General features: G+C 42.4%; 1 protein-coding gene across 1 annotated transcript in view; it reads left to right on the top strand.

Moving 5' to 3' along the window:
- The window catches only part of VPS41 (VPS41 subunit of HOPS complex), a 191,128-nt gene that overhangs the window by 66,461 nt on the left and 97,246 nt on the right, over positions 1–27,421 (top strand). The window contains 1 exon segment of the mRNA XM_062178061.1: positions 23,143–23,217. Within this exon segment, the coding sequence (XP_062034045.1) occupies positions 23,143–23,217 (75 nt within the window).

Genomic DNA, 27,421 nt, shown 5'->3' with positions numbered 1-27,421 from the left:
GGTCTTTTCAGCTCAGAAATGATTGATTTTAACTCAGTAAATATCAGTGTTCTCATTTATAAACTGGTGTGTTTTTGTGTGTGTGTCTTCTGTAGGAAAAATCTTTAACTTTAATTTATTGGATTTATTTGAAAAGTGGAGAGCGAGCGAGTGAGCGAGCTTCCATCTGCTGACTCACTCTCCAGACTCTGGTGACAGCTGGGGCTGGAGCGGGCTGAAGCCAGGAGCCAGGAACAGTGTTCAGGCTCCCAGATGGGTAGGAAGGACTGGAATGCCTGAGCCATCACCTGCTGCCCCACAAGGTGCCCATTAGCAGGAAGCTGGAAAACAGTGGAGCCAAGACTGAACCCAGGTGCTCTGATATGGGATGCAGAGATCTCAAGCAGTGGCTTAACTCTGCACCAGACACCGGCCCCAGGAAATTGTTTTTAGCTCCTATAATGTTGGAGAGATACATTGTAATTTCTTCTAAAAGTTTTAAATTATTGTCTTTTACATTAAACTTCCTCAAGACAAAATTCTCGCTCTGCCTTGAGGAAAAGGAATTGTTCCTTGATATTATGGTAGAGACATAAGTTCTTGCCTTGATGGAAAAAAAAAATACTCAGAATTTTGGAACCTCCTGAATCTGCTGTTTTCCTGTTTGCTTTTCTTAGCCCCAGTTCAGCCCCCGACTTTGTCGCATTACTGGAAATCCAATATCGTATGTTAAAAGATAAAATTATAGTGAATTCAGTTTAAAGATCTTAATTGGCTTTATATGGGATTCTGATTGGGTAATATTTATTACTGCCATTACTTTTTTTGCTAAGGATTAAGTCAGAGGGAACTATGTTATTATGCCAGTTAAAACTAGCTTGTTTGGCAAATTTCCTTGTTTTATCTCTCAGGATTTCTTGGAAGGTTTCAGTTTGGTAACTGTGAACTTTATCATGAGTGACTCCAGTTTGATTTTTAGTCTGATCTCTAGGGGTAGTACAGGAGCTTAGTCCAAAACAAGATAGCTTACTGTAACTTTTAGTGAGCAGAATGGATGTAGAGAGAACTGTTGATGGAGTGATTAGAGAGGGAGTACTGTTAGGGTGGGAGGATGCTTGGCAGGTTTGGTAGGTGGCGAGTGTGGTACTGAGACAGGACTGAATTAGTCTCACACTGGGCACAGGTCAGGCTGTGGGTCAGACTCCTGCTTCCTGTCTTTGACCCACGGTCCTTAGCTTGGTCATTTCTATTTCAGTGTCCTCCTCTGTAAAATGTGGGTCATAATCACACCTGATTTTGAGGTTACATGAACTAATACATGTAAAATAGCTAGTGCAAGTCTCAGTAAATGTTAACTTTTATTAGAAGGTGAATCAAGCCAATTCATCTGATTGCAGGAGCTCTCACACTTCCCAAAGGAGGACTATTATTTTTATTTCTTTCATATGATCAGCCTTAGAATATTCATTGTAGGGGCTGGCACCGTGGTTCACTTGGTTAATCCTCCGACTGCAGCACCGGCATCCCATATGGGCGCCGGGTTCTAGTCCTGGTTTCTCTTCTTCCAGTCCAGCTCTCTGCTGTGGCCTGGGAGGGCATTGGAGGATGGCCCAAGTGCTTGGGCCCTGTACCCTCGTGGGAGACCAGGAAGAAGCACCTGGCTTCTGGCTTCAGATCGGCGTAGCTCCGGCCGTAGCGGCCATTTGGGGGGTGAACCAGCGGAGGAAAGACATTTCTCTCTGTCTCTCTCTCTCACTAACTCTATCTGTCAAATAAATTAAAAAAAAGAAAAAAAGAATATTCATTGTATATAGGACAGGCAAACTTCAAGGGAGAATGAAGGACAAAAGAGAAAAACAGCTTCCATGACACACCCATCCTTATACCCATTTTTTCTGCTTGTTCTATCACATCCTATGTTCTTGTAGGAGAGATGTGTATCTTTTATCCCTTGGCACAGATAGTGTTTTTTATCTTTTTTTTTTTTTTTTTTAAGATTTATGTGTGTATTTGAAAGGCAGAGCTAGAGAGAGAGAGAAAGAAAGGGAGAAGAAGAGGGAGAGACAGAGAGGTTTTCCATCTGCTAGTTCACTCTCCAAGTGGCCACATGGCTGGAGCTGGGCCAGGACGAAGCCAGGAGCTAGGAATCTTTACCAGTTCTCCCACATAGGTTCAGGGGTCCAAGTACTTGGGCCTTTTTCCACTGCTTTCCCAGGTACATTAACAAGGAGCTGGATCTGAAGTGAAGCAGCTGGGACTTGAACTGGTACCCAAAAGGGATGCTGGCATTGTAGGTGACAGCTTAACCCACTATGTTGCAGTGCCAACCCCTATGGGTCCCAGTGTTAAACTTGGTGAGGTGACTTCAGAAATCTCTTTTTCTTTTTTTTTTTTTTTTTTTTCCGTTTTTGACAGGCAGAGCTAGACAGTGGGAGAGACAGAGAGAAAGGTCTTTCTTCTGTTCGTTCACCCCCCAAATGGCCGCTATGGCTGGAAGCCAGGAGCCAGGTGCTTCTTCCTGGTCTCCCATGCCTTCCTCCACTGCACTCCTGGGCCACAGCAGAGAGCTGGACTGGAAGAGGAGCAACCGGGACTAGAACCCGGCGTCCATATGGGATGCCGGCGCTGTAGGCAGAGGATTAACCAAGTGAGCCATGGCACTGGCCCCAGAAATTTCTTTTTAATGTAAAGAGACATTGCAACTTGGTTTACAAGGTGCTGCTTTTGATAGCCTTGGGAGAAGACAGTCTACTTGGGAGAGAACTTAATGGGAAATGGATCAAGAGGTGTTTGTACACTGGAGAACATTATAACAATAATTCCTGTGATGAAAGTACAGGTGAATTTGTGAAGTGTTAAAGCTGTCTGTCTTTATCTTATGTAAGGGAAAGTGAATTAGGCATTTCCTTTTTGGTTAGCAACTTGATTTCAATTACTTACACTATTTGTACTTCCTGCCATTTTTTAGATAGTAAATTTTTACTAATCTGTGAAAAACCAGAACTTTATTTTTCAAATGTTGATTTTTAGATAAATAACAGTACATGAATATTACTGCTGCTGCTCCTTAAGGCAATAATAAAAATAAGAAAATAAATAAGAACATTTTATTCCTTACCATTTTCTTGTATCACTGATAGTATTGCTAACTTGTAATTGAGAAATTAGATATCTGTGGGCCCTAGTGGGATTTTCAAATACCTTTGCAATCATCATGGATTTGCATTTAGCTTTCCTGAGTTGCATTTGTTAATGAGGTCTGTCCTCAGAGATGTGTCATAGCAGATCTGTAGGGTTTGGACAGCCTAAGGGATCACTCTGTAAGACTTAATTTTACAGAATAGTAATATGCTTATTTTTATTTTTCCAATTCTACGGTCTCAGAGTGCCAACCTTATTTCTCTTGCATTACTCTTCTAAAAAAGCTTACTGTACTCTCTTGGACTGTTTGCTGGAAATATGAGAATTTTGTTTGGTGGAGCTATGGTGATAGACTCCCTGCAGACTGGGACTGGGGGCCTGACCAGCTGCAGAGGGCACTGTAATTGCCATATCCACCTGTCACCAAACCTGTTTGCATGTTAAAACATGAGAGTTTGTTTCTGTGCACAATGAGTATTTTCAGTAGTTGAGATTACTTGGGTTGCATCTTGTACGAATTACTGCTGGGGCCAAAGGGACAACACCGTACCTCACTTGCTGAGTTCTGGCTGACTGCACTAAACTGCTCCCCTGCCAGGGGTCAGGCCTCCTAAGCAGACAGCGTATCTTCTTAAAGTCCTGGTTTCTTGTTTGGTGAGGTTTAGTGGGCCAGACAAGGTAAACTCTCCCACCGTTTCTAGATCTAAATACTGCAGCCAAGAAAACGTTACTGTGCCTGGCTGCAAAGACCAGGCTTTTCCAGGCCACTGGTGATTATCGCCGCTCCAGGAGGCCCTCCTCTCCTCTGCTCCTCCGTGTTTACCTCCATCTCCAAGACGCTTTATCCTCCCTCCTCGGCCTCTTATTCCCTGTATATCCTCTTGATGCTGCTTTTAGCTCAGGCTTCCCTTCACTCGTTCTTTATATTGCCACCACCCTTGTTCAAGTCTTTATTGAATCTCGCCTGGGTTATTGCAGTAAAGCCCAACTGATCTCCCTGCCTCGTGTCTCTCCTAATCCATCCTTCACAAAGCTGCCCCAGTAATCTTCCCAAAGTATTGCTGGGATTTTGTTACTCCCCTCCCTGAAAACACTCAAGTGACTCTTGACACTGGGTGAATGGAACGGCTCTTCAGCGCTGCACCTGGCACGTGCACTGCTCACCCTTGACGGTGTCTCCATGTCTTGGCACACACTGTGTTCAGACTTTGTCATTTGGCCCTGCATGGAATTCGCTTTACTGTGTTTGCCAATGGAAATACTCTAGCGTTCCATCTTTGTGACCCTGTCCTGGCTGACACACGCACAAGAGTGCTTGTTTGATGCTCTCAGTAATTACTTGTCATTCCTTCAACAAATGCTCTCAAAGGATATGGAAGGGATAAAAGATTAATAAAACAGAGCCTCTGTTCTCAGGTTGAATTGGTCATGGAGTTCGGCATTTAAACCATGATCTGGAAGGTTCTGTGCTGAATTATAAAGTAGAGGGGTATTCAGGGTGCCAGGATCTCAGACTTGAAGGCAGGCCTTGGTTGTGCACTTTTTTTGTTAAATTCTCTTTGTATCACCTGGGGTATTTGGTAATATTAGCTGTTCTTTGTTAAGTGCAATTAGTAGTGAATTGTTCTCCTTCAGTATTCCCTGTGGTAATGTGATAACTGTGCTTTCTCTTACTCTCTCTTTGGTGTCTGGTGGATACATGTGTAAGCAATCACACAAGTAAAAACATTTACTCAGTCTAAGAGCAAGCTTTTTTAAAAATGCTCATTTATTTGAAAGGGGGAGAGAGAGTTCTTCCTTCTGTAGGTTCACTCCCCAAAAGGTCGCAAGAGCCAGGGCTGGGCCAGGCCAGAGCCAGGATCCAGGAACTCCATCATGCTACTTTCCTACATGGGTGTCAGGGACACAAGAACTTGGGCCATCTGCCACTGACTTCCCAGGCACTTTAAAGGGAAGCTGGATTATAAATGGAGCAGCTGAGACTCAAAACCAGCACTTTTCTGTAGGATGCCAGTGTTACAAGTGATCCTAACTATGGCCCCTTAACAAATAATTTTAATAATACATTATTAAATGCACATTAAATATAATATCAAATATATGTCACCATCTTGAAAACATTACTTATATTTTATTTCAGGTTATTTATATATGGAAACAAATTTTTATGCTTTTGACAGTGGTGTTCAGTGAAATGGATTGTTTCACTAATGGCTTCAGAATCAAGTGCATTGGTTGCTCTACAGCAGGTACTTAGTAATGTTTCATTGAAAGTATGTAACTAGAAAGAGAAAATTGGTTGTCTCCTCATGCTGGTGTTCACACTGATTTTTTTAAGATTTATTTATTTCAAAGTCAGAGTTGCAGAGGGAGAGGCAGAAATAGAGGGATCTTTCATCCATTAGTTCACTCCCCAGATGGCCACAATGGTCAGGGCTGAGCCAGGCTGAGAGCCAAGAGCCAGGAGCTTCATCTGTGTCTCCCATGTGGGTGGCAGAAGCCCAAATACTGGGGCCATCTTCTGCTGCTTTTACCAGTCCATTAGCAGGGAGCTGGATCAGAAGTGGAGCAGCTGGGACACAAACCAGCATGTATATATAATGCTGGCATTGCAGGTGGAAACTTTTTTTTATCTGCTACGAAACAGCACTGGTCCACACATTATTTTAAGATTTATTTTTACTTATTTGAAAGAGTGACAGAGACAGAGGAAGAGAAAGAAAAATCTTCCATCTGTTGATTCACTACCCAAATGACTAACAGATCTGGTGCTGGGCCAGGCTGAACCAGGAGCCTAGGACTCCATCTGAATCTGCCACCTGAGTGACAGGGGCCCAAGCACTCGGGCCAGGAATCCCAACAGGAAGCTGATCATCTGGGACTCAAAGCAGTGCTCCCAAAAGGGATGCCTGCATCACGAGTCAGCAGTGGCTAACCGCTGGTTTCACAGCAGCAGCCCTCACACTGATTCTGAGTTAAGTATGAGGCCCTGTTAGTTTTCCTGTCTTTTGTGCCAAATTTTGCAGGATAGACAACCATTCAAGACTGTGGGAAGGCCACAATGCAACTTATCCAAGATGTTCATCTAAACTATTAAGGAAATTTGACTTTCTTATAATAGCAATAGAATGTAGGCACTGTAAGTTCTGTGGCAAATGAGCCATGAGTCTAGATTTACTATTGATCTGTCTCACTGCAGAGGACAACTGCAGGGTGTGTTGCAGCCCACAAGGTGACCCTCTTAAACTTGAGCAGTATTCAGTAATTTGCAAGCTTAACAAGGGTAAGGGCCACATTTACTTGGTTCACCACTGTATACCTGGTGTCCAGCCCAGTCTCTGACGTGCAAGTGAAAGGGGGAATGTGCACCAAAAGCCCGTTCTTTTCCCTCCTATTGAGCAATGCTTTTAATCAGGGCCTCGGCTGTGAATAACTGCCTGGAGTACACGGCTGCTGTCTGGTGTTGTGTGCAAGCCAGTCTCCTGCCATTGTTCATGGGGAGGAGGCAGGCACTGGCAGAAGATGAAGTTTAACAAAAGGAAAACAGCTCTAGGAATCAGCAGTATGCCAGCTTCTTAGAAGGCAATCCCTTCCAAATCCTCCCTGTGCTTTTAAAGGTTGTTAGGATTTAAAAAACGAGCATCTGTCTAATAAGTCTTCTGTCGGCAGAAAGGCCATTCCGTGCCCCTGCCTCTGCTGAGGTTGTGCCGCCCTGGCTGGGCACGGCAGTGGGTGAAGTCTGGGCCTTTTAGCAGGCAGCCATGCACGCAGGGCAGTTGGTCTCAAGCCCTGGGTAGGGACAGCAGCCTAGGATTTAAGGGGTCAGAAGAGCTTGCTCATGGTCATTGCCTGTGGTCCTGTGAGTTGGCAGCATCCAAGTTGCATCTGCTCTTGTGGGGGGTGATTAAAAATCCTTGATTAGAGGGTACTTTAAAAGCTAGGTTAAAAAAAAAAAAAGGGTACTTAGGAATGTTTTAATGACCAGCAAAAACGGATTCATAGCTTTCTCATAATGCCGAAGAAGGTTCCATTGTTAACTTAAAAACAGTGATGACTCAATGAATAGGCAAAATTACTCTTCAAATAAGATGACTCTTCTGCAAAACCTTTTTTCATTTCCTCTCATATGTGTTTTGTTTTGTTGGTTTTGTTTTTAGGTTGTTTTCAGGATACTAGAGTTTAAATCAAGGGCATTTATTTGCTGATAGATTACTTTGATATTTAGATCATTGGAATAGAAGATAAGCTCAAGTGGCTACTTAAAAATAGCTAACCCATTTATTTTTTCCTATCAAAGGCAAGAAGTCTTCTTGAGGAAGCTAGAGAATATTTATTGGGACCACCTGGAGATACATATGAAGAGTGCACTTTATGTTCCTCAAAATAGCCATATTATTCACATCAGTATTGTAGCATCAGGGGCCAGCTCTGATGAACCACAAAGCTCCATGAAGTACCACAGCAGTTTGTAGTCCCTGGGTCAAAGTCACCTGCAGCTCAGTGGATTGTGATATTTGGGGAGCATTTTGGAGCTTCTGTGTTAGGAGAGCAAAAGTCATAGCCTTAAGTAATAGACATGCCATTCTTTCATATTATTGAAATGCAGTATTGATATGCTCAAGATTTTAACTATAATATAACTTAAATTCTTTTCACTTAGGCAGGTGTGGGTAGGATACAAGGTTTATGTGTAAAAAAATTAGGGGAAGCTGGATGTGGTTCATTAATTGTGACAAAGACACTAATATGAGATATTAATAGGGAAAATGAAGTGAGGGGCATTTGGGAACTCTTTAAATTACCACTTTCCTGTTTCTGTTTGGTAACTTAAAGTTTTCTGAAATAAAATGTTAAAAAGTAATTTATATATAGAAATAAGCTTTGCTTCTGTAAACAGTAACCTTTTGAAAGCATACATTTATAGTGGAGATCCAATAGCTAATTGTGGAATAAAAGGACTTTTCAGTTACCTTATCATGCAAAAAAATTTTGCTAAGATTTATTTTATTTATTTGGAAAATAGAGTGACCGAGAGGGAGGGAGAGGCACAATGAAAAAGAGGTGTTTCACCTGTTATCTGCTGGTTCACTGGCCAGAAGGCTGCAATAGCTAAGGCTGAGACAGGTCGAAGCCAGGAACCCGGAACTCCATCCAGGTCTCCCACGTGAGTAGAAGGGCCCTAAGTACTTGGCTCATTTTCAGCTGCTTTTCCAGACTCATTAGCAGAGAACTGGATTGGAAGTGGAGCATTGGGGGCTGGAACCCATGCTCCAGTATAGGATGCTGATGTTACAACATACAGTTTAACCTGCTGTACACAACACTGGTCCCAGTGCAGAATTTTTCATATGTCATATAGTTAGCTATGGTACATTCCACCACTAACTCCTCCTGTTTGTTCAAAGTAGAAAAGAAATGACTTTGTAGCTCTTGAAATTTCCTAATTATTTCCCAAGGAAGAATGGATTGTTACTGAAAAAACATTTTATCCCCATCTGTAGAAATAGCAGCTTGTGTTCAAAGTTGGTTCATGCCTTCAGGAGCCTCAAATCAATGTAGCTACTTAATCTCAGAGAGACAGAATAGCTTTTAAAACCTCCTAAGAAGACACATTTCTTGCATGTTCGTTTTAACTGTGAACTACAGTTAGCATCATGGAGACAGGTTTGATATGGCGTGTGCTACCAGCCTGTGTCTCCTCATTGAAGATCCTAGAGGGAGAAGGAAGAAGAGTTGGAGCATGGGTGGGAGGCAGTGTAGGGTGGGAAGTAGCACTATGTTCTGTATAAATGAAATATGTGAAAGTTTTATAACTTAAACAGAATTTTGAAAAAAGATGAATTTGACAACAAAAGAATTAAAAGCATATTTTATTTAAAAAAGAAAAAATGCTAGGTCCGCAAAGAGCAAGGATTTGTCCACCTTACCCTTTCTTATTTTAAAGGAAATGACATTAACAAGATTGTGTTTCCGTATTTGCCCATTCTGCATTTTTGTTGTCTTTTGTAGAGCTTTTGCTTCTCTCTGTATTTACCTGTACCCTGGTTCGGTGAGATGTGCCTCAGACTATGAACGACTGTGGCTCTCGTCCTTTCAGCAGCTTCCTTGAGCTTTTCTGAGCCAGCTGCTGACTTTAAAGTCAGTGTCTGCTCTCCTGGAGCTCACAGTGAAGCACCAGAGACAGCCACAAAATGAGTTATTGTATTGAAGTAGCTCAGAGAGCGAGAGATGTGGGGGCACAGCAAAGGGTTGTTCTGTGCACCACAGAGGAGTAGGTATTTGCATTGACTCTTAAAGAAACAGCAGGAATTGGCTTGAGAGGGAAAGTCAGGGAGGGGAATTGTGTATGGCCTATTCTGGGATAAAGAAACAGTTAAACAGAACATTTAAAATCAGATGACTAGAATCTTCTGGAAGTTTTGAGTCTGGCTGGAAATGACCCTAGAACGGTAAGTGGAACAAGGTAATAAAGAACAGCCTTTTCAGTAGGATTGCCTCCCTCCCTCCCTTCCTCCTTTCCTCTTTCTTGAGATTTATTTATTTGTTTGAAAGAGTGAGAAGGAGAGAAAGAGAGAGCTTCCACTCACTGGTTTACTCCCCAGATGGCTGCAATGGCCAAGGCCGGGCCAGATGGAAGCCAGGAGCTCCTGCCCGGTCTCCTTCAGGGTACAGGTGCCCAAGAACTCGGACCATCTTCTGCTTTCCCAGGCCATTGACAGGGAGCTGGAGCAGCTAGGACAAGGACCAGCGTGCATATAGGATGCCAGCATTGCAGGCACCTGTTTTACCTGCTTTGCCACAACACTGGCCTTACATATTTTCTTATCCAAACCAGGACTTGGAAGTGAAAGGAGAACTACGAGCAGTTAACCCTGGACAGCAATCATGACACACTGATGAGGGTGAACTGGGATTCTGATCACTCTAGTTGAAAGCCATGTTCAGGGATTTGTGCTTTAAATAGGATAGCAATGTGTACACTTTGCTTCTGGAAGGATGACCTTGCGATAGTGTGGTGAATAGGGCACTAGTTATAGTGTGGCAGGACCCACGAATGCGGGGCTAGTTTGGGAAAGTGGTGTCCGCTCTGGCAGTGGGAATGGGGTAGATCTGAGAGCTAATGAATGGGATGGAACTTGCGTGACCTTTGGTTGCTTGTGGAGGGTGTGAGGGAAATAGTGCAGGAGAAAAATGGTCCTGGATGCCTCTCATCGCTGTGGCTTAGTGACGTCTAAGCAGACGGAGGGTCATTCGGTGAATCAGAATCCGGGGAAGACACTGTTTCTGGAAAGGCCTGGTGGACGCGCAGCTGCGATGTAGCAGTTGAATGTGAGTGTTCAGCTCTGTAGTGAGGCCGGAGCTGGAGGGACGTGGCGCTGACTGCAACGGGGAAGACAGGAAATGAGAAGTGGCTATGCTGGAAGCAGTGGAGGAGAATTCAGATACCGGGACGGTTTGAGGACCGAAGGGCGTGAAGTGGGGGAGGGATTGGTGACCTTCCCCTGGGCAGCGTTGGTGGTGTCAGGCAGAGACGGCTTGTGTTCGTGAATGGACCCAAGGAATGAAAGGAGCTGGAGAGCCTGTCCTTTGGCTGCCTTGCATGACTGGGGCCTTGTGTTGTTAAAGATTTTTTTATCTTGCTGTATTTCGAATGTATAATATTTAGAATTTAATGCTGCTTGAAGCCAGATGAGGAGGGTATCTCTCATTTTCTTAGAGAAATTTTTCAAATCTCCCTCTCCAGCTGTTTGTCATCCTTGCTCTTTTGAGACTTAAAGTTTCCTCTCATTTGGCTTAAGGGAAGCGTATTGTAGTAACTGTCACTCTGTAATGTCACCCATGACAATATGCAGTAGGTCCCTGTTTCTGTAGTCTGTTTGGGAATGGAGGGGACCTAATGTGCTAGGGAGGAATGCTGTTGGGGCCATCAAGAGCAAATCTTTATTTATTATCTTATTCATCAGTATTTTATTTGTATTTATTTATTTTTTTGACAGGCAGAGTGGACAGTGAGAGAGAGAGACAGAGAGAAAGGTCTTCCTTCTGTTGGTTCACCCCCCAAATGGCTGCTACGGCCGGCGTGCTGTGCCGATCCAAAGCCAGGAGCCAGGTGCTTCCTCCTGGTCTCCCATGTGGGTGCAGGGCCCAAGCACCTGGGCCATCCTACACTACACTCCCGGGCCACAGCAGAGAGCTGGACTGGAAGAGGAGCAACTGGGACAGAATCCGGCCCCCTGACCAGGACTAGAACCTGGGGTGCCGGCGCCGCAGGCAGAGGATTAGCCTAATGAGCCGTGGCGCCGGCCCATCAGTATTTTATTTTTAAGATTTTATTTACTTATTTGAGAGGCAGAGTTACAGAGAGAGAAAGAGAGAGACAAAGACACAGACACAGACAGATAGAAAGGTCTTCCATCAATGGTTCACTCCCCAAATGGATGCAACAGCTGGAGCTGAGCAGATCCGAAGCCAGGAACCAGGAGCTTCTTCCGGGTCTCCCATGTGGGTGCAGAATCCAAGGACTTTAGCCATCTTCCACTGCTTACCCAGGCCATAAGCAGAGAGGTGGAATGGAAGAGGAGCAGCCAGAACACGAACCGGTGCCCATATGGGATGGTAGTGCTGCAGTCAGCCCACTGTGTCACAGCACCAGCCCCAGCAGTATTTTTTTTTTAACAACAATTATTTATTTATTTGAAAGGCAGCATTACATACACACACACACACACACACAGAGAGATCTTCCATCTTCAGGTTCATTCCCCAAATGGCAACAATGGCTGGGGTTGGGCCAGATTGAAGCCAGGAGCTTCTTGTGGGTCTCCCATATAGGTTACAGGGACTCAAACACTTGGGCCATCTCCCGCTTCTTTTCCTGGGTGCGTTAGCAGGGAACCGGATTGGAAGTGGAGCAGCCGGGACTTGAACCAGTGCCCACATGGGATGCTGGCGTCGCAGGTGGTGGCTTTACTCCCTGTGCCACAATGCTGGCCCCCAGCAGTGTTTGTTTAGCTCACTGTGCTAAGTTCAGTTATAGAAAGTACCCTTGTCACTGCAGAGGGAAGAGAGTTGGAGGGAAGCCGTGGTCTACAGGGTCAGTTGTCCCAAAGCAGTCAAGTAATATTAGGCTGGAAGACCTTGCTTCAGCCTCAGGAAGTTCTTGGTAATGTTGGGCAGAGCAGCCGGCAGCAGGGGTCAGAGAGTGGGCTGCATCCAATTCCTCTGACAGTCGGCAGTGGCAGAGAGATGAGGCCAGGGAGCGTTGACTGGGTGGCTCTCCTGAGGACTTGGCTGGAACCCTTCTATCTTCTCTTCTGTTCTTCTGGAACCTATATTTTGGGACTTGGAAGAAAGCTTCGCAGAATTTCTCCAACTTCAAGATTGTTGATAGTTGTATTCTCTGTCTTGAACCAAAGGATTTAATACTAAGGATGAAATCTTAAACAGCTGATAAGATTTGAGAGTTTATGGATCAAGGTTAGGCCATTTTTGACTTTGAAGTAAGTCAGTGAGAACATAAATGTTTGGTTCTGGGTTTGTTCTATGCTGGTTTTTGAAATTAGTAGAACACCTGCCATTTAGGGGTGTGTGCTTAAATCCAGATGGGGCTCTTGCTTACCTCCAGAGTGTGGTATCAGTGGAGAGTAAAAAATAGCAACAAGATGAGCTTTCCCCACGGAGGCAAGAACAGACCTTTGCTTTTCACACATGGACTGTAAGTGTGGCTTGCTCGCTAAGTGTGACTAAAGAGCATAAAGCCACGTCGGCAGCCGAGCCGAGGCTGGGATTGCTAACCAGTGGCTCTCCGAGAGACCGAAAGGAAAATCCCGTCTTGTGTTTCTTATTCACTTCACTCCGTGTCCATGGGGATGCAGCATTTGTGAAGGAATCAATTATCCATTTGTTAGTCAGAGGAGCCTTACAAATTCTACATTAGCAGATTGATTTCTTAGATTCACTGTTGGGGGACCGATAGCTTAAGGTGGGATGACGAGGAGTGTCAGGGGAAAAGAAGTTGCCACAAAAGAACACCATTAAAAGCGGCTTTCCAAATGACCATGAATTTATTCCTAATTGAAGTGCTGACATAATCCATACTAAGTGTATTTATTTCAAGCATCTTACATTAGGTCATTGATTATCACATGAGGTGTACGTGTTGGTTAATTTTGCTTTTTCTTTAAATTTAAGAACATGAGGCTTCCTGTAGTGAACTTGGATTTAGAAGGTGTGTGCTGGTCCTTGCCCCCTGCTGTGTACTCAGACTTTTTTTTTTTTTCCATTAAGGAAACATTTTTGTATGTTCTATAGTGTCAGCTTGACATTATTGATTTTTGAACAAATTCACTTATATTGTCCAGAATTCCAAACATGCCTCCATTAGGAATAAAATTGTAGCTAATGGAAAATGCATCTGAGACCATTTTCCTCTGGTCTTCTTTTCCCTGTGCCCTTCTCTTTCCCACGTTTACTCCAGTATCCAGTGTCTCTGCAGGCACACTTGCCAGCAGGTCTTTAGATGGGGCATCTTCTACTCGTCACCTGTTCTGGGAAAAGGTAAAGAAAAATCAGTCAGTGGGAAATCCAGAGTCCTACTTCCTCATTTCCTTCCCAAGTTTGAGGACATCTTACCACCCCCTTCTCTTTTTCCTATTTATTTTGCTGTTTTTGTATCTTGGTTTCTAGTATATAGAAATGGAGTAGAAAAGGCCCAGAAAGACAGTTGCCACATGTTCACACTCATCTGCAGAAAGCAGAGACGCTGATCACATGGAAGTAAAGACTAAGAGTGGTCACAAGAAAGTAGGGGCAGGGGAAGCAGGTGTAAAGGGAAGTGGGTAATAGATAGGAAACAAAATACAGTTAGAGGGGCCCATGCTGTGGCACAGTGGATTAAAGCCCCGGCCCGCAGTGCTGGCATCCCATATGGGCGCCGGTTCAAGTCCCGGCTGCTCCTCTTCTGATCCAGCTCTCTGCCATGGCCTGGGAAAGCAGTGGAAGATGGTCCAAGTCCTTGGACCCCTGCACCCACGTGGGAGACTGGGAGGAAGCTCCTGGCTCCTGGCTTCGGATCAGCCCAGCTCTGACTGTTGCGACCATTTGGGGAGTGAACCGGCGGATGGAAGGTATCTCTCTCTCTCTCTGCCTCTCTCTCTGCCTCTCCTTTTCTCTCTGTGTAACTCTGACTTTCAAATAAATAAAGAAACCTTTAAAAAATACAGTTAGATAGCAGGAGTGAGTTCTCATGTCCTATAGCACAGTGCAGTCACTATAGTGCATGAGAATTCACTATGTATTCTGTAAAGAACTGGAAGAGAGATCGAAGGTTTCAGCCCCAAGAAATGATAAATGTTTAAGGAGATGGAAATGTTAATTTGATCGGATCATTACATGTTGTATACATAAATCAGATTATTACACTGTAATCCATAAATATCTGTAATTACTATGTGTCAAATTTTTCTAAAGAATGAAATAGAAGGGTAGGAAAAAAGAAATGGTAGGTATATGTAGCCACTTCATATTTATGAGCAGGGGAACTGTGGATGCCAGGCCAGTTGCATGCACCATCAATACTTGTAATAGAAAACCTCTTACATTTTTGTTTTCTGTTAAACATTGTGGAGAGCTGTTATAGAATCAGAATATGCATAGTGATATTATCACTGAAAATAAAGAAACCCTTCAGAAACATTTTTCAAATTTGCAGCAGTATAAGAACAATGTCCATTTTTGTGCATCCTGGCTAAAACTAGGTGCTAAAAAAACCTTCACTGATTCCATAGACCAAATACCTCAGTGCTTTAGTTTACATGTATTTGTTGTCAGTGAGATTGACTCTCGTTCTTTTGTTTTGAAAAATATATTTATTTCCATTTTATTTGATAGAGAGATAGGCAGAAGGACAGAAAAACATAGATAATCTATTGGTTCACTCTCCAAATGCCAACAACAGCCAGGAGTGGGCGAGGCTGAAGCCAGGAGCCAGGAACTTCATCTGTGTCTCCTGTGTAGGTGACAGCTACCCAAGTGTTCGCGTCATCACCAGCTGCCTCCCAGGATGTGCATTAGTGGGAAGCTGGATCTGAGCTAGAAATTCTGATAGGAGATGCAGATGTTCCAAGCAGAGATTTAGCTGTTGGGCCAAATGCCTACCCCAGACTCTTGTTCTTGTTTACCTCTAATTTTTACTCTTTCTTTTGTGAGTTGACTGTTGGTTTGATTTTGGTGAGTAAAAAATTCAAATTTCTTCATAAACTACTTTTTTTTTTTTTTTTTGACAGTGAGAGTGGACAGTGAGAGAGAGAAAGGTCTTCCCTTTTGCCATTGGTTCCCGTCCAATGGCTGCTGCAGCCAGCGCATCGCGCTGATCCGAAGCCAGGAGCCAGGTGCTTCTCCTGGTCTCCCATGCGGGTGCAGGGCCCAAGCACTTGGGCCATCCTCCACTGCACTCCCGGGCCACAGCAGAGAGCTGGCCTGGAAGAGGGGTAACTGGGACAGAATCCGGCGCCCCGACCGGGACTAGAACCCAGTGTGCCGGCGCCGCAAGGTGAAGGATTAGCCTAGTGAGCCGCGGCGCCGGCCATAAACTACTCTTAAGAAAACTAAGATGTGCATGAGCCGGCGCCGCGGCTCACTAGGCTAATCCTCCACCTTGTGGCGCCGGCACACCGGGTTCTAGTCCCGGTTGGGGCGCCGATCCTGTCCCGGTTGCCCCTCTTCCAGGCCAGCTCTCTGCTGTGGCCAGGGAGTGCAGTGGAGGATGGCCCAAGTCCTTGGGCCCTGCACCCCATGGGAGACCAGGAGAAGCACCTGGCTCCTGCCATCGGATCAGCGCGGTGCACTGGCTGCAGCGCGCCTACCGCAGCGGCCATTGGAGGGTGAACCAACGGCAAAGGAAGACCTTTCTCTCTGTCTCTCTCTCTCACTGTCCACTCTGCCTGTCAAAAAAAAAAAAAAAAAAAAAAAAGAAAGAAAGAAAAGAAAACTAAGAAGTGCAATAAGCTCCAAAGCCATTGGTGTTTTACATAACAAAGAGTAAATATCCTTCATTTTTAATGACTTCTTCTGAATCAATTTAAAAATTATGTGTCTCCCAGCAGTGAAACTCTCTATCTCAGGATTCATGCATAGAACTTACAGTTTTAAGATTAGGGTTTATACTGATGTACTAACTAGCTTTGCTCTTCAGTTGTATTTAATTTGATCCAAGAGATAGAAAATATTTGTACTCTCACTTTAAGACAAAGAAGGAAAGGAGGTAGTAAATAATCATGTACTGCCTACTTCATTTTCTAAATGAGTCAGTCTCTGCGATTGCATTGACTTGGGGGAAGATATAATTCAAGTATAATTTATAATAATTTAAAGATAATCACTAATAAAATAAGAGTAGATTGAACAGCATCTAATCCTGGATAGAAAAGAGAAAAGAATTTGAGCAGTGTTGCAAAAAAAAATATATATATATATGAAATGAGGAAATATAATTTGAAAAACTATAATGTAGCAACTAAGGGAAGGCTTGATGTTTCAGATACTGTTACTTAAAAGATGTCTAGCTTTGAAGGACATACATTCCACAAAATGATAGAAGCAAAAAATAAGAGGCGAGAAAAAAATACATTATAAATGAAAACAGTGTGATGGTGATTGATATGTGATGAAGATTAAGGCAATAAGAACATTAATCAGCAGAGAACATATAATGCTGTATTTACATTTACAAGCTAACAGGAAAAAATAGCAGTTATACCCTTTGAAATGTCAAATTATATGGGATCTAATATCCAAGTCAAAAATTCATTTTAAATTCAAGAAGAAAAGAACAAAACTGCTTGTATTTGTGATATAGTTTAGCCTATGTTTGTCTGTTGTGTGAGATCATGTTGTATATAATTCCAAAAGTTCAGGGAGCTGCAGGCATTTAGTCTGTTAAGATACCTCTACCCCACACTGGGGTGCCTGAGTTTGGTCCTTAGCTTTGGCCCTTGATTCTATCTTCCTGCCAATACCCAGCCTGTGAGGCAGTGGTTATGGCCCAACTAATTTGGTTCCTGGAACCCTGTTGGAGACCTGGATTGAGCTTCCAGCTCCTTGTTACATCCTGGTCCAGTCCTGGCTGTTGAAGGTATTTGGAGAGTGATCCAGTGAATGCAAGGACTCTTTCTTTCTCTTGGCTTTTCAAATAAATAAATACATACATTTTTTCAAATTCATTTTAAATCCCATTTAAAAAATGGGATTAAAACATGTTTATTTTCATGCTAGAAGTGTTGAAACCCAAGGCCAGCATTATGGCTTTGTGGGTAGAGCTGCCGCCTGTGACACTAGCATCCCATATGGGTGCCAGTTCATGTCTCATCTGCTCTATTTCCAGTCCGGCTCCCTGCTCATGGCCCAAGTGTTTGGATATCTGCCATCCACATGGGAGACCTGAAAGAAGCCCCTGGCTCCTAGCTTTGGCCTGACCCAGTGCTTGCTGTTGTGGCCATTGAGGAGGTGAACCAGCGGGTGGAAGATCGCTGTTTCCTCCCCTCTCTCTGTAACTGACTTTCAAAATAAATCTTCAAGAGTTTTAAAATCATATTAATATATATTAATAATCATTAATATATATGTGTATATATTCTTAAAAGTTTGTGGAAAATACATACTATGAGAAAATTATGGACTTCAAAGTTTTTTACACCAAAAAGAAACACTTTTTAATGCCATTTTCCATGAACTTTTCAAATTATATGTCAGGAATGAGGCAAACATGCTTACTGTCATTGCAACTCCAAGTCATTTACTCCTAGAGTAAAACTGTCAAACAAGGATAAGACCCCTAAGGGGAAAAGTATAGCACTTTGTTTGGAGACATTGAAGAAGACCCAAATAAATGGAAGAATGATCCATGTTTATGTATTAGAGGTATCAATATTGTCAAGATAACAAAAGGAAAGTTGTCAACATTTTGCCATTAAGTGCAGGCAGGTGCATTTGCTACCCATTACATTTGTTAACCAGATACCTTTTATGATATTGAGGAATTTATCTCCTAGCATGCTGAGAGTTTTTGCTAAGAATGAGTGTTGAGTTTCATAAAACAACAACAGCAACAAAACTTTCTGCATCTTTGAGATGATCCTATCAATTTCATTAATATAGAAAATTATATTGATTAATTCCTCTGTGTTAAGCCAGCCTTGTGTTTTTGTAATCAACTTTTGGCTTTTCTCTATATGTTGACTTTGTTAATAGCTTCTTTAGGATTTATGCATTTATGTTAATAAATGCAGTTTGCTTATATCTTCTTTTTCATCCTTACTGAATTTTGTTATAAGAGTGTACTGACTTGGTAAAATGAGTTTGAAGCATTTCATTTTAATTCTGTTCCCTGGAAGAATTAGTGTATGATTGGAATTTGTTATTCTTTGAATTTTTTCTCATGAAGTTAATATTCTAGTGACTGAGCTTGATTATAAATAGAATACACAGTAAGGTAGATAGTGATCAGGGCTGAGGAAAGAAGAAAAACAGTGAGGAGTTATAAATGTTTTGGTAGAATGTTAAAATTTTAGATAGGTGGGCCAGTGAGTCATGATTTCCAGGGAAGAGCAGGTGGACAAGCATTCCTGGTACCAGGCGAACAAAAGAAAAAAGGCTAAATGGCTCAAGAACCTTCAAGAGGTCATCAGGAATAGAGTAGAGAGAACCAGGGGGAGAAGAGATGAGCTCATATGTTAGACGAAGGGCTGGAGCTGGATTGAGGCCATAATAGAAACTTGGCTTTTATCCTGAGAAGAGAGGCCATTGGAAGGTTTTAAACAAAGGAGCAACATCTTAAAAATCTGCCAACAGCATCACTCTGTTGACTTGCTGAGAACAGATTTCTGAGAGTTAGGGCAGTAGGGGAATAAGTAGTTAAGAGTCTATTAAGAAAAACAACATAAAAATGGTGATGGCTTGGGTCATTATGCCAGCTGTAGGTGTGGTGACATGTGGTCCAAGTACAAATAGATTCTGTCTTACCAGGTGATGGGAATTGCTGACCGGTCCCCTGTAGACTGAGAAAGGCAGGAGCCAGTGTGGGTGCAAGGTTTTTCCTTGTGCAGCTGGAAGAATGTAGGCATCAGTAGTTGAAAAGGAGGAGGCCCTTCAGAAGGGAAAGTCAGGACCTTGGCTTTGGATCCGTTTTTATTGAGATGCTACCAGGCGTGTGAGTCTATATAAAATAGTATTTATGTTGTTTGGGAATAGGGAACTGTCCAGAGTAGGGTTATAGAATTTGGGAGTCATTCCATGACCTGGGAAAGAATACCAATATTGAGAGCATAAATGTAAAAGAGAGGAGGTATGAGGACCGAACTCTGGTGTCTGGAGACAGGGGATGATGTGTCGGCACAGCAGAGACTGAGAAGGAGCTGCCAGAAGTCTAAAAGAAAGACCCGAGAAGTGTGATGTGCCAGGAGCAAAGAGAAGGGGTTATTAGCAGTGTTGCAGTCTCTGGGTAAATTAGGACCATTAGGGTTGGCAACAGGAGAGTCATTTTATGTCTTTTTGTTTAAGATTAATTTATTTGAAAGGCAGTGTTACAGAGAAAGAGATCCTCCATCTGCTGGTTCACCTCCAAAATGGCTGCAATGACTGGGCTGGGCCAGGCCGAAGCCAGGAGCTAGGAGCTTCCTCTTGGTCTCCCATGTGTGTGCAGGGCTCCAAGCACTTGGGCCAGCCTCCCCTGCTTTCCTAAGCACATTCACAGGGAGCTGGATTGGAAGTGGAACAGCTGAAACTCAAAGCTGTGCCCATATGGGATGCCTGTGCTGCAGGCCATAGCATTGACCCTCTATGCCACAGCACTGGCCCCAAGTCATTTTGTCTTAAAACTCACAGGGAAGAACAAATATTTGAGAAAAGCCAAGGGAAATATGAACACCTGTAACTGGGACCTGTCATGGCAGTTAGAGTGTTCTGTACACTCCTCATAATTAAATCAAAGTTGACTTGATACAGGAATGAAGGAGGCCATAACTGAAAACTCAGAAGGTCAGCACAGTGTATATAAATATTCATTAGCAATAAGCATAGTTCCTTTAAGAGCAGAATATGAATTACTTAATAGTGGTAGCCCAATTGGGTATTCATTTGGAAGAAATAAAATGAATCCTGAAAAAAATAAAGACTTAACTAAAGAACTAAAGCAATGACTATCCTTTAAAAGAAATATGCCACTTATGCAATGTCTGAGTGAATATTATGCCTCATCCCCTAAATGTAATAAAAAAGCTCTTATAAGTTACCAAGGCAGTAGACATTTTAGTAGAGAAAATGAGTCAGAGATGTGAACAAGCAGTTTACAGAAATGCAAGTTAGCTTGCTAAGAGATTTAAGAAAAATGTTTAAGTTTATTAGGGAAGTGAGTCAATGAATATTGATTATTGGCAGATAGAAACCAAAAAAACACTTTTATTGTTAGCAGAGTTATGAAAGAAAGAGGATTCTCATAATTTTTAGGTCTGATTTTCCCCCCTGTGATGTTACTAATGTGATGATACACACAATTTCTGTTCAGGGAGAAACACATTGAAATCAAAAGTTTGGTTTATCTGTGCTTGGGATACATTGTGCAGCCTAGCCCCTAAGTGGTACCCTGGCTTTAGTTGACTCACATAAACTCTTGAGTTCTTTTCCTCTTTCTGAGGTGGAGGTAACCACTATTAGCAGACTGCTTTATACTGTGGTAGATTTCCAGATCATGTGTGTGCAGGAGGCCATCAGAAATGGTACAGGGTGATTGACTGTTAGGACAGTACCAAAGTCCAAGAGCTAGTCAGACAAATTTTGACATATATATGAAAGGAAATATACTTCTAAATGTAAATTGTGGTCAAGAAGGGCCTTAATAGAAGGCTTAGCTTCCTGATTGCACTCAACATTGGGTCTCGGTTCTGTGTGTGTAGGAACAGTGCTGTCCACTCGAATATTCCTCACCAATGAAAATGTCCTGTGACCTGTCTGCTTCCCAGTACAATAGCCTCTCAACATGGCAGATGTTGAGTACCTGCCTTGTGTTAGTGTACCTGACGAACTATATTTTTAATTTTATTTCCTTTTAATTTTTTTAAATTGTCACGTGTGGATTGTACAGTGTTGGACAGGATAGGAAACTTAGGCTGCATGCATCCATTAAACTTTAATTTGAGGCTGATTATAACCAGGTTCCAATTAAGTTATAATTAGAGGTATATGTGGTTTATATGAGGGAACTTCAAAAAGTTCACGGAAAATGCAATTAAAAGGTAAGTCTATTTTGGTATAAAAATTTTGGAATCCAAGCATCATTTTTTCATTATGTGCTTGAAGACTTCTTTTTGTTCCTACTAAAATGGATATTGAAATTTTGTTTAAACAAAAGAATAATAAGGAAACTGTTAACAGGAGATGTTCAATTTGAGGATAGCTTTTATCTGAAAAAGATTTTAGAAGGTGGACACACAGACTTTAGCCAGCAGTCAGCTGTAATCTGCTTTGTACCTTCCCAGTTCCACTTCGTTGTTTTTTGTTTGTTTGTTTGTTTTTTTGAGATTTATTTATTTACTTGAACGGCAGAGTTAGAGAAGGAGAGGGAGAGGGAGGGAAGGAGAGAAGGAGGGACGGAGGGAATGAGGGAGGGAGGGAGAGAATTTTCCATCTGCTGATTCACTCACCAAATGGCCACAATGCTGGGCCTGGGCCTATTGAAAGCCAGGAGTCAGGAGCTTCTTCCAGGTCTCCCATGTAGATGCAGGGAGCCAAGAGCTTGGGCCATCTTCTGCTGCTTTCCCAGGCGTGTTATCAGGGAGCTGGATTGGAAGTGGAGCAGCCGGGACTCAAATCAGCACCCATATGGGATGCTGGTGCCCCAGGTGGCAGCTTTGCCTGCTGTGCCACAGCGCTGTTCCCTGGTTTTTTTTGGTTTTTTTTTTTTTTTTTTTTTTTTTTTTTTTTTTTTTTTTTGACAGGCAGAGTGGACAGTGAGAGAGAGAGACAGAGAGAAAGGTCTTCCTTTTGCCGTTGGTTCACCCTCCAATGGCCGCCGCGGCTGGCACACTGCGACCGGCGCACCGCGCTGATCTGATGGCAGGAGCCAGGTGCTTCTCCTGGTCTCCCATGGGGTGCAGGGCCCAAGCACTTGGGCCATCCTCCACTGTACTCCCTGGCCACAGCAGAGAGCTGGCCTGGAAGAGGGGCAACCGGGACAGAATCCGGCGCCCCAACCGGGACTAGAACCCTGTGTGCTGGCGCCGCAAGGCGGAGGATTAGCCTAGTGAGCCGCGGCGCCGGCCTGGTGTATGTTTTTTTTTTCATGGTTAGTTTGTTCCTGTAGTGCTTTGTATAAAGTAGTTGAGAACTGTCATTATTTAAGAAGCTTGCTATTTTTTAATGTTAGTATTCACTGATTTTTTTCTTCTGTTAGAAAATTCATCTGTATGAATATTTTAGTAAGTATACATAACAAGTGTAAAAATATTTAAAATACAGTTGTGTGATTACTCTTTGGAAAACACATGCAAAGTAGGAAGCCTGATTCCTATCCTTGCAGATTTTTAAATTTGAGATTACCCAAAAGAATGGGGCCGACAAAGTTAATGTCAGGTAGCCCTTCCTTAGGTTCCCCCCAGAAAATACTGAGCATAAATAAAAAATAACTAGAAGAAAATATGTTGGTTGATGTGCCAAACTAAAACTTTTATTTATTTACATTTTGGTTGTTATTTTGGCTTTTATTTGTCTTATTCTTTTAAGGAATTTTGGTTGGGAAAGAAATTTAGAAATGTGGAGTAAATGCAACAGAACAGATTAAAAAGGCATATAAACATAACAGCTAATATTTCAGCGGGGACATCAGGTAGATGAAATAGATTTCCAAGGGCAGAGGTGGCTGAGGGGCGGAGATTCTGGGTTTCTGGCCTTACCACGTCAGTTTCACATGAGCAGACATTTGTTTATTGGTAGACATTTTTCTGAAGTTCTGTGTCCTCTTTTTGTGTTTTATAGAGTCCTGTGAAGATAAATCAGATTAGCCTGGATGAAAGTGGAGAACACATGGGTGTGTGTTCAGAGGATGGCAAGGTAAGGCGACAGCGTGGTCACATGAAGGTGGCACTCTGAGTTTGAGGGCTACAGTTTGACCTGACCTCAGGTGATTGGAAAAGCACTCTGCTTATGACATACCTGCATTAGGGAGACCTTGATTATTCTTTTTGAGTATTGGACTTCCGATTGCTCATAATTAAAGTAAAATATATTTTTGCACAAATGTGCCTTAGGAAAAGTAATTACAAGAATGTCAATAATGAAACTGGTATGAAGCTGACTAACAGCTGTGGTCTGGTGATGTGTCAGCTCAGTCATTACTGCTGTGCCACTTCTACTGCGCTGACTAGTCTGCAGTTCTTGCAAGACAGTAGTTTAAGGCCTCCGTGCCATAAATCCACAAAATTGGATTTTGTGGGCATGATTTCTGTGGGCTGGTGGTTTTCATTTTCACACACAAGTTATGAATGTTTCTCTTGAATTATAGAATCTTTTGATAAGCAATCATAGTTTATCAGAAAAATAAAGTGTCTTACAATGGCCACATTAAATAAATGTAAAATCAATATATGTACAGTTTTCTAAAAATCTGGCACCTACTTCCTCGACCGAGGACATACATCACTTGTGCAGTGTATAACTAACAATTATCAGTGCTTCTTGCTGATGTTGAGCTGCGACATTTAGTGGTTGTGGTGATTGATTTTCCACTTATAAGAATGTCTTTTTTGTTTTTAAGTCGATGGAAGTCTTTTTCTAACTGTTGGTTTGTGATGATAAAATTCTAACACTCAGTGTATTTAAGCCTCTTTTCTAAGGTAGCAGTTTTAAGAAGAGAGTGTATTAAGAATTGTTAAAACCTACATATTCCTTACTGAATAGCAATTTCCTAATCTAATTTTGTATTTTTTTTAAAGGTTTTTTTTTTTTTTTTTTTAAAGTCAGAGTTACACAGAGAGAGGAGAGGCAGAGAGAGAGAGAGAGGTCTTCCATCCGCTGGTTCACTCCCTAGATGTCTGCAACAGCCGGAGCTGCACTGGTCTGAAGCCAGGAGCCAGGAGCTTCTTTCAGGTCTCCCACGTGGGTGCAGGGACATGGACCATCTTCTGCTGCTTTCCCAGGCCATAGCAGAGAGCTGGATAGGAAGTGGAGCAGCCGGGTCTCAAACTGGCGCTGATATGAGATGCCAGTACTGCAGGTGATGGCTTTACCTGCTACGCCACAGTGCCGGCCCCAACCAATTTTGTATTTTAATGTGCTCTAAATTCAATGGATCGTTAGGATGAGTAAATTAAAAACAATACTAAGTGTGAAAGAGATATGCCCGTTTATTTCTGCTAACAATGTTAGACCCAGTAATCTGTTAACAAAAGCAATATGGAGTCCTCTTGACATACAAGAATGCATTTCATACATCTAAGGCTAATGTTGTCCAAAGAGTCTTTTAAAACAGTAATTGGAACGCTCATGCTTTCCAGAAAGCACCATCAAATTTTGCAGTGCTTTCTAAAATTCTGAGATGAGCAGTTGTGAGAGATGAGGGAGGAGTTGGTTTGTGCAGAAATTGAGAAGAATTAGCCTCACTATTGAAACATTTTTGTGTTCCTGTATTTATAAAAAAAAGATGATTTCATTTTTTTAAAAGCAAAGGATTCTTTTTGGGCTGATATCAAGTTAATTAAACCATTTGGCCACAGAGAATACTCATTTATTGAATTGGGAATGAATTTTTACTAAGAATTTGTCTAGAAATTTTTAAAGCTTTCAGTGTTGAAGAATTATTATTTAATGTATCGGGGCAAAATATTTTAACTGCTAGCTCTGGCGGGTCATGAGAAGACCCTGAAATATCTCATGGTATACTTCTTGGCAGACACATCTGTTTTCCTATTTTGGTAAAATTTATAAATGCTCTATTTTGGTGCAGAATCATTATATATTTTGAAAAATGGCTTTCTCATATATTCTATTAGCAATAATAGATTTGAAAATAAATCTTGCAGTACACCTTACCATTTGTGAACATTGAGATGCTAGTCTAGAATGATGTGGTATAGTGGTTAGTGAAGATAAAAACATAAAGTTGTCTACAAGGATAAACTCCAGATATCCAGATTAATGAATCTTTAAATGGCGATTGTGATTTATTTTTCTTTCTTTAAGGTATTAAAGAAAAGGATATTTTTGGTATTTGCATTCAGTTGGGTTTTTTTATTTTTATTTTTTACAGATTTATTTATTTGAAAGGCAGAGTTAGAAAGAGAGCTTCCATCCACTGTTTCACTCCCCAGGTGGCCACAACAGCCAGGACTGGGCCAGGCCAAAGCTGGGAGCCGGGAGCTCCTTCTCCTTCTCTCACATGGGTGCAGGAGTCCAAGTATTTGGGCCATGCTCTGCTGCTTTTCCAGACACATCAACAGGAAGTTGGGTCGGAAGTGAGACAGCCAGGACTCCAAATTGTGCCCAAATGGGATGCTGGCATTGTAGGTAGCAGCTCAACCCATTGTGCCACAACACTAGCTCCTGCATTCACTTTTTTTTTTTTTAAGATTTGTTTATTTATTTGAAAGACAAAGCTACAGAGAGGCAGAGACAGAGAGCGAGGTCTTCCATGCACTGATTCACTCCCCAGATGGCTACAATGTCCAGAGCTGCACTGATCTGAAGCCAGGATCCAGGAACCTCCTCTGGGTCCTCCACGTGGGTGCAGGGGCCCAAACACTTGGGCCATCCTCCACTGCTTTCCCAGGACACAGCAGAGAGCTGGATCAGAAGTGGAGCAGCTGGGTCTCAAACCAGCAGCCGTATGGGATGTGGCACTGCAGGTGGCAGCTTTACCTCCCATGCCACATTGCTGGCCCCTGCACTCACTTTTCAAGTCATAATTCTGTAACTCAATGCCACTCTTTTTCCCTATGACCTCTCTAGGCTTGAGTTCTAAATTTTTGAGAAATACACAAGAATATCATTTGTGCATGCAGTTTCATTTTGTTAGCTTGTATTTTCACTTAACTTTCAGAATAAATACATACCAAGTTTATTTTCTGACCTCTTGCATATGTTGCCTTTGTATATAAACTGGACTCCAATTTAGTATAAATTCTTGGGTTAAAATATTTTTATGTCCAAAATTTTGGAAATGTCATTTTCTTGTTTCTTACCTTTTAAGACATGTCCAAGGACAGCCTAATTCTGTTCTTTTATAAAACATTATATATTTTTTTCATCCTGCACTGAAGTTTGGACTTAGAATAATTAGAACATGAAAATAATAATGATATTCTTATAATTTTGTGTGTTAGGTTGTGTCTGGTTCTGATCTCTTCTCATTAGTCTTTTTTTTGTTGTTGTTGTTGACAGGCAGAGAGGCAGAGTGGACAGTGAGAGAGAGAGAAACAGAGAGAAAGGTCTTCCTTTGCCGTTGGTTCACCTTCCAATGGCCGCCGCAGCTGGCGCATTGCGGCCAGCGCACCTTACTGATCTGAAGGCAGGAGCCAGGTGCTTCTGCTGGTCTCCCATGGGGTGCAGGGCCCAAGCACTTGGGCCATCCTCCACTGCACTCCCGGGCCATAGCAAAGAGTTGGCCTCTTCTCATTAGTCTTGTCTAGAGTGTAGTAGGTCCTTTTGATCTGTATGCTGAAATATTATTTTTATTTCAGGAAAGTTGACTGCACTTATAATTTTGATTATTGCTTCAGCTCCATTTTTCATTTCTTCAAAGAATTCCAGCAGTAGTTTAAGGCTGGAGGCAGTATTGCTTTAGAAGCCGTGAGCATAGCTGTGCATTCTAGCTGCTGGGGCTGGCATTCAGCTTTGTGGAGGTGGCTTGTTGCCTGGCCTCCCAGTGGCTCAGCTGGGTGGTGGGCACAGTGGGACGCCTGTATGGAGATGTTGTGTTACATATTGACTGTTTCTGTTGAAACCATTCATTTCTAATCCTTTGCAATTTGGCTCTTCCCCTCCTCCATTATTGTTCAAGGTAAGAGGGAGAGTGGACAAACAGTATCTGCTTTCTCCTTCTGTAGACAAGTGGTCACGTTGCGTGTTGCTCCACATGCATTCTTTGCTTTCTCGTTCTGTCTGTCTTCTCCCTTCTCTGCAGTCAGGGGCAGTTTCTGTACTTATTTATTTGCTTTGCCAATGTGCTTTTCTTCCAACACCCATATCATCCCTTTTTAGTTTGGGGGTAGATTTTTATTCCGTTTGGCGTTTCTGATTTTCCTGCAATCTTTCTTTCCTC

The sequence above is a fragment of the Lepus europaeus genome, chromosome 20 (genome assembly GCF_033115175.1).
Source record: "Lepus europaeus isolate LE1 chromosome 20, mLepTim1.pri, whole genome shotgun sequence".
Taxonomy (NCBI): Eukaryota; Metazoa; Chordata; class Mammalia; order Lagomorpha; family Leporidae; genus Lepus; species Lepus europaeus.
This window is presented reverse-complemented; position numbering and strand designations above follow the sequence as displayed.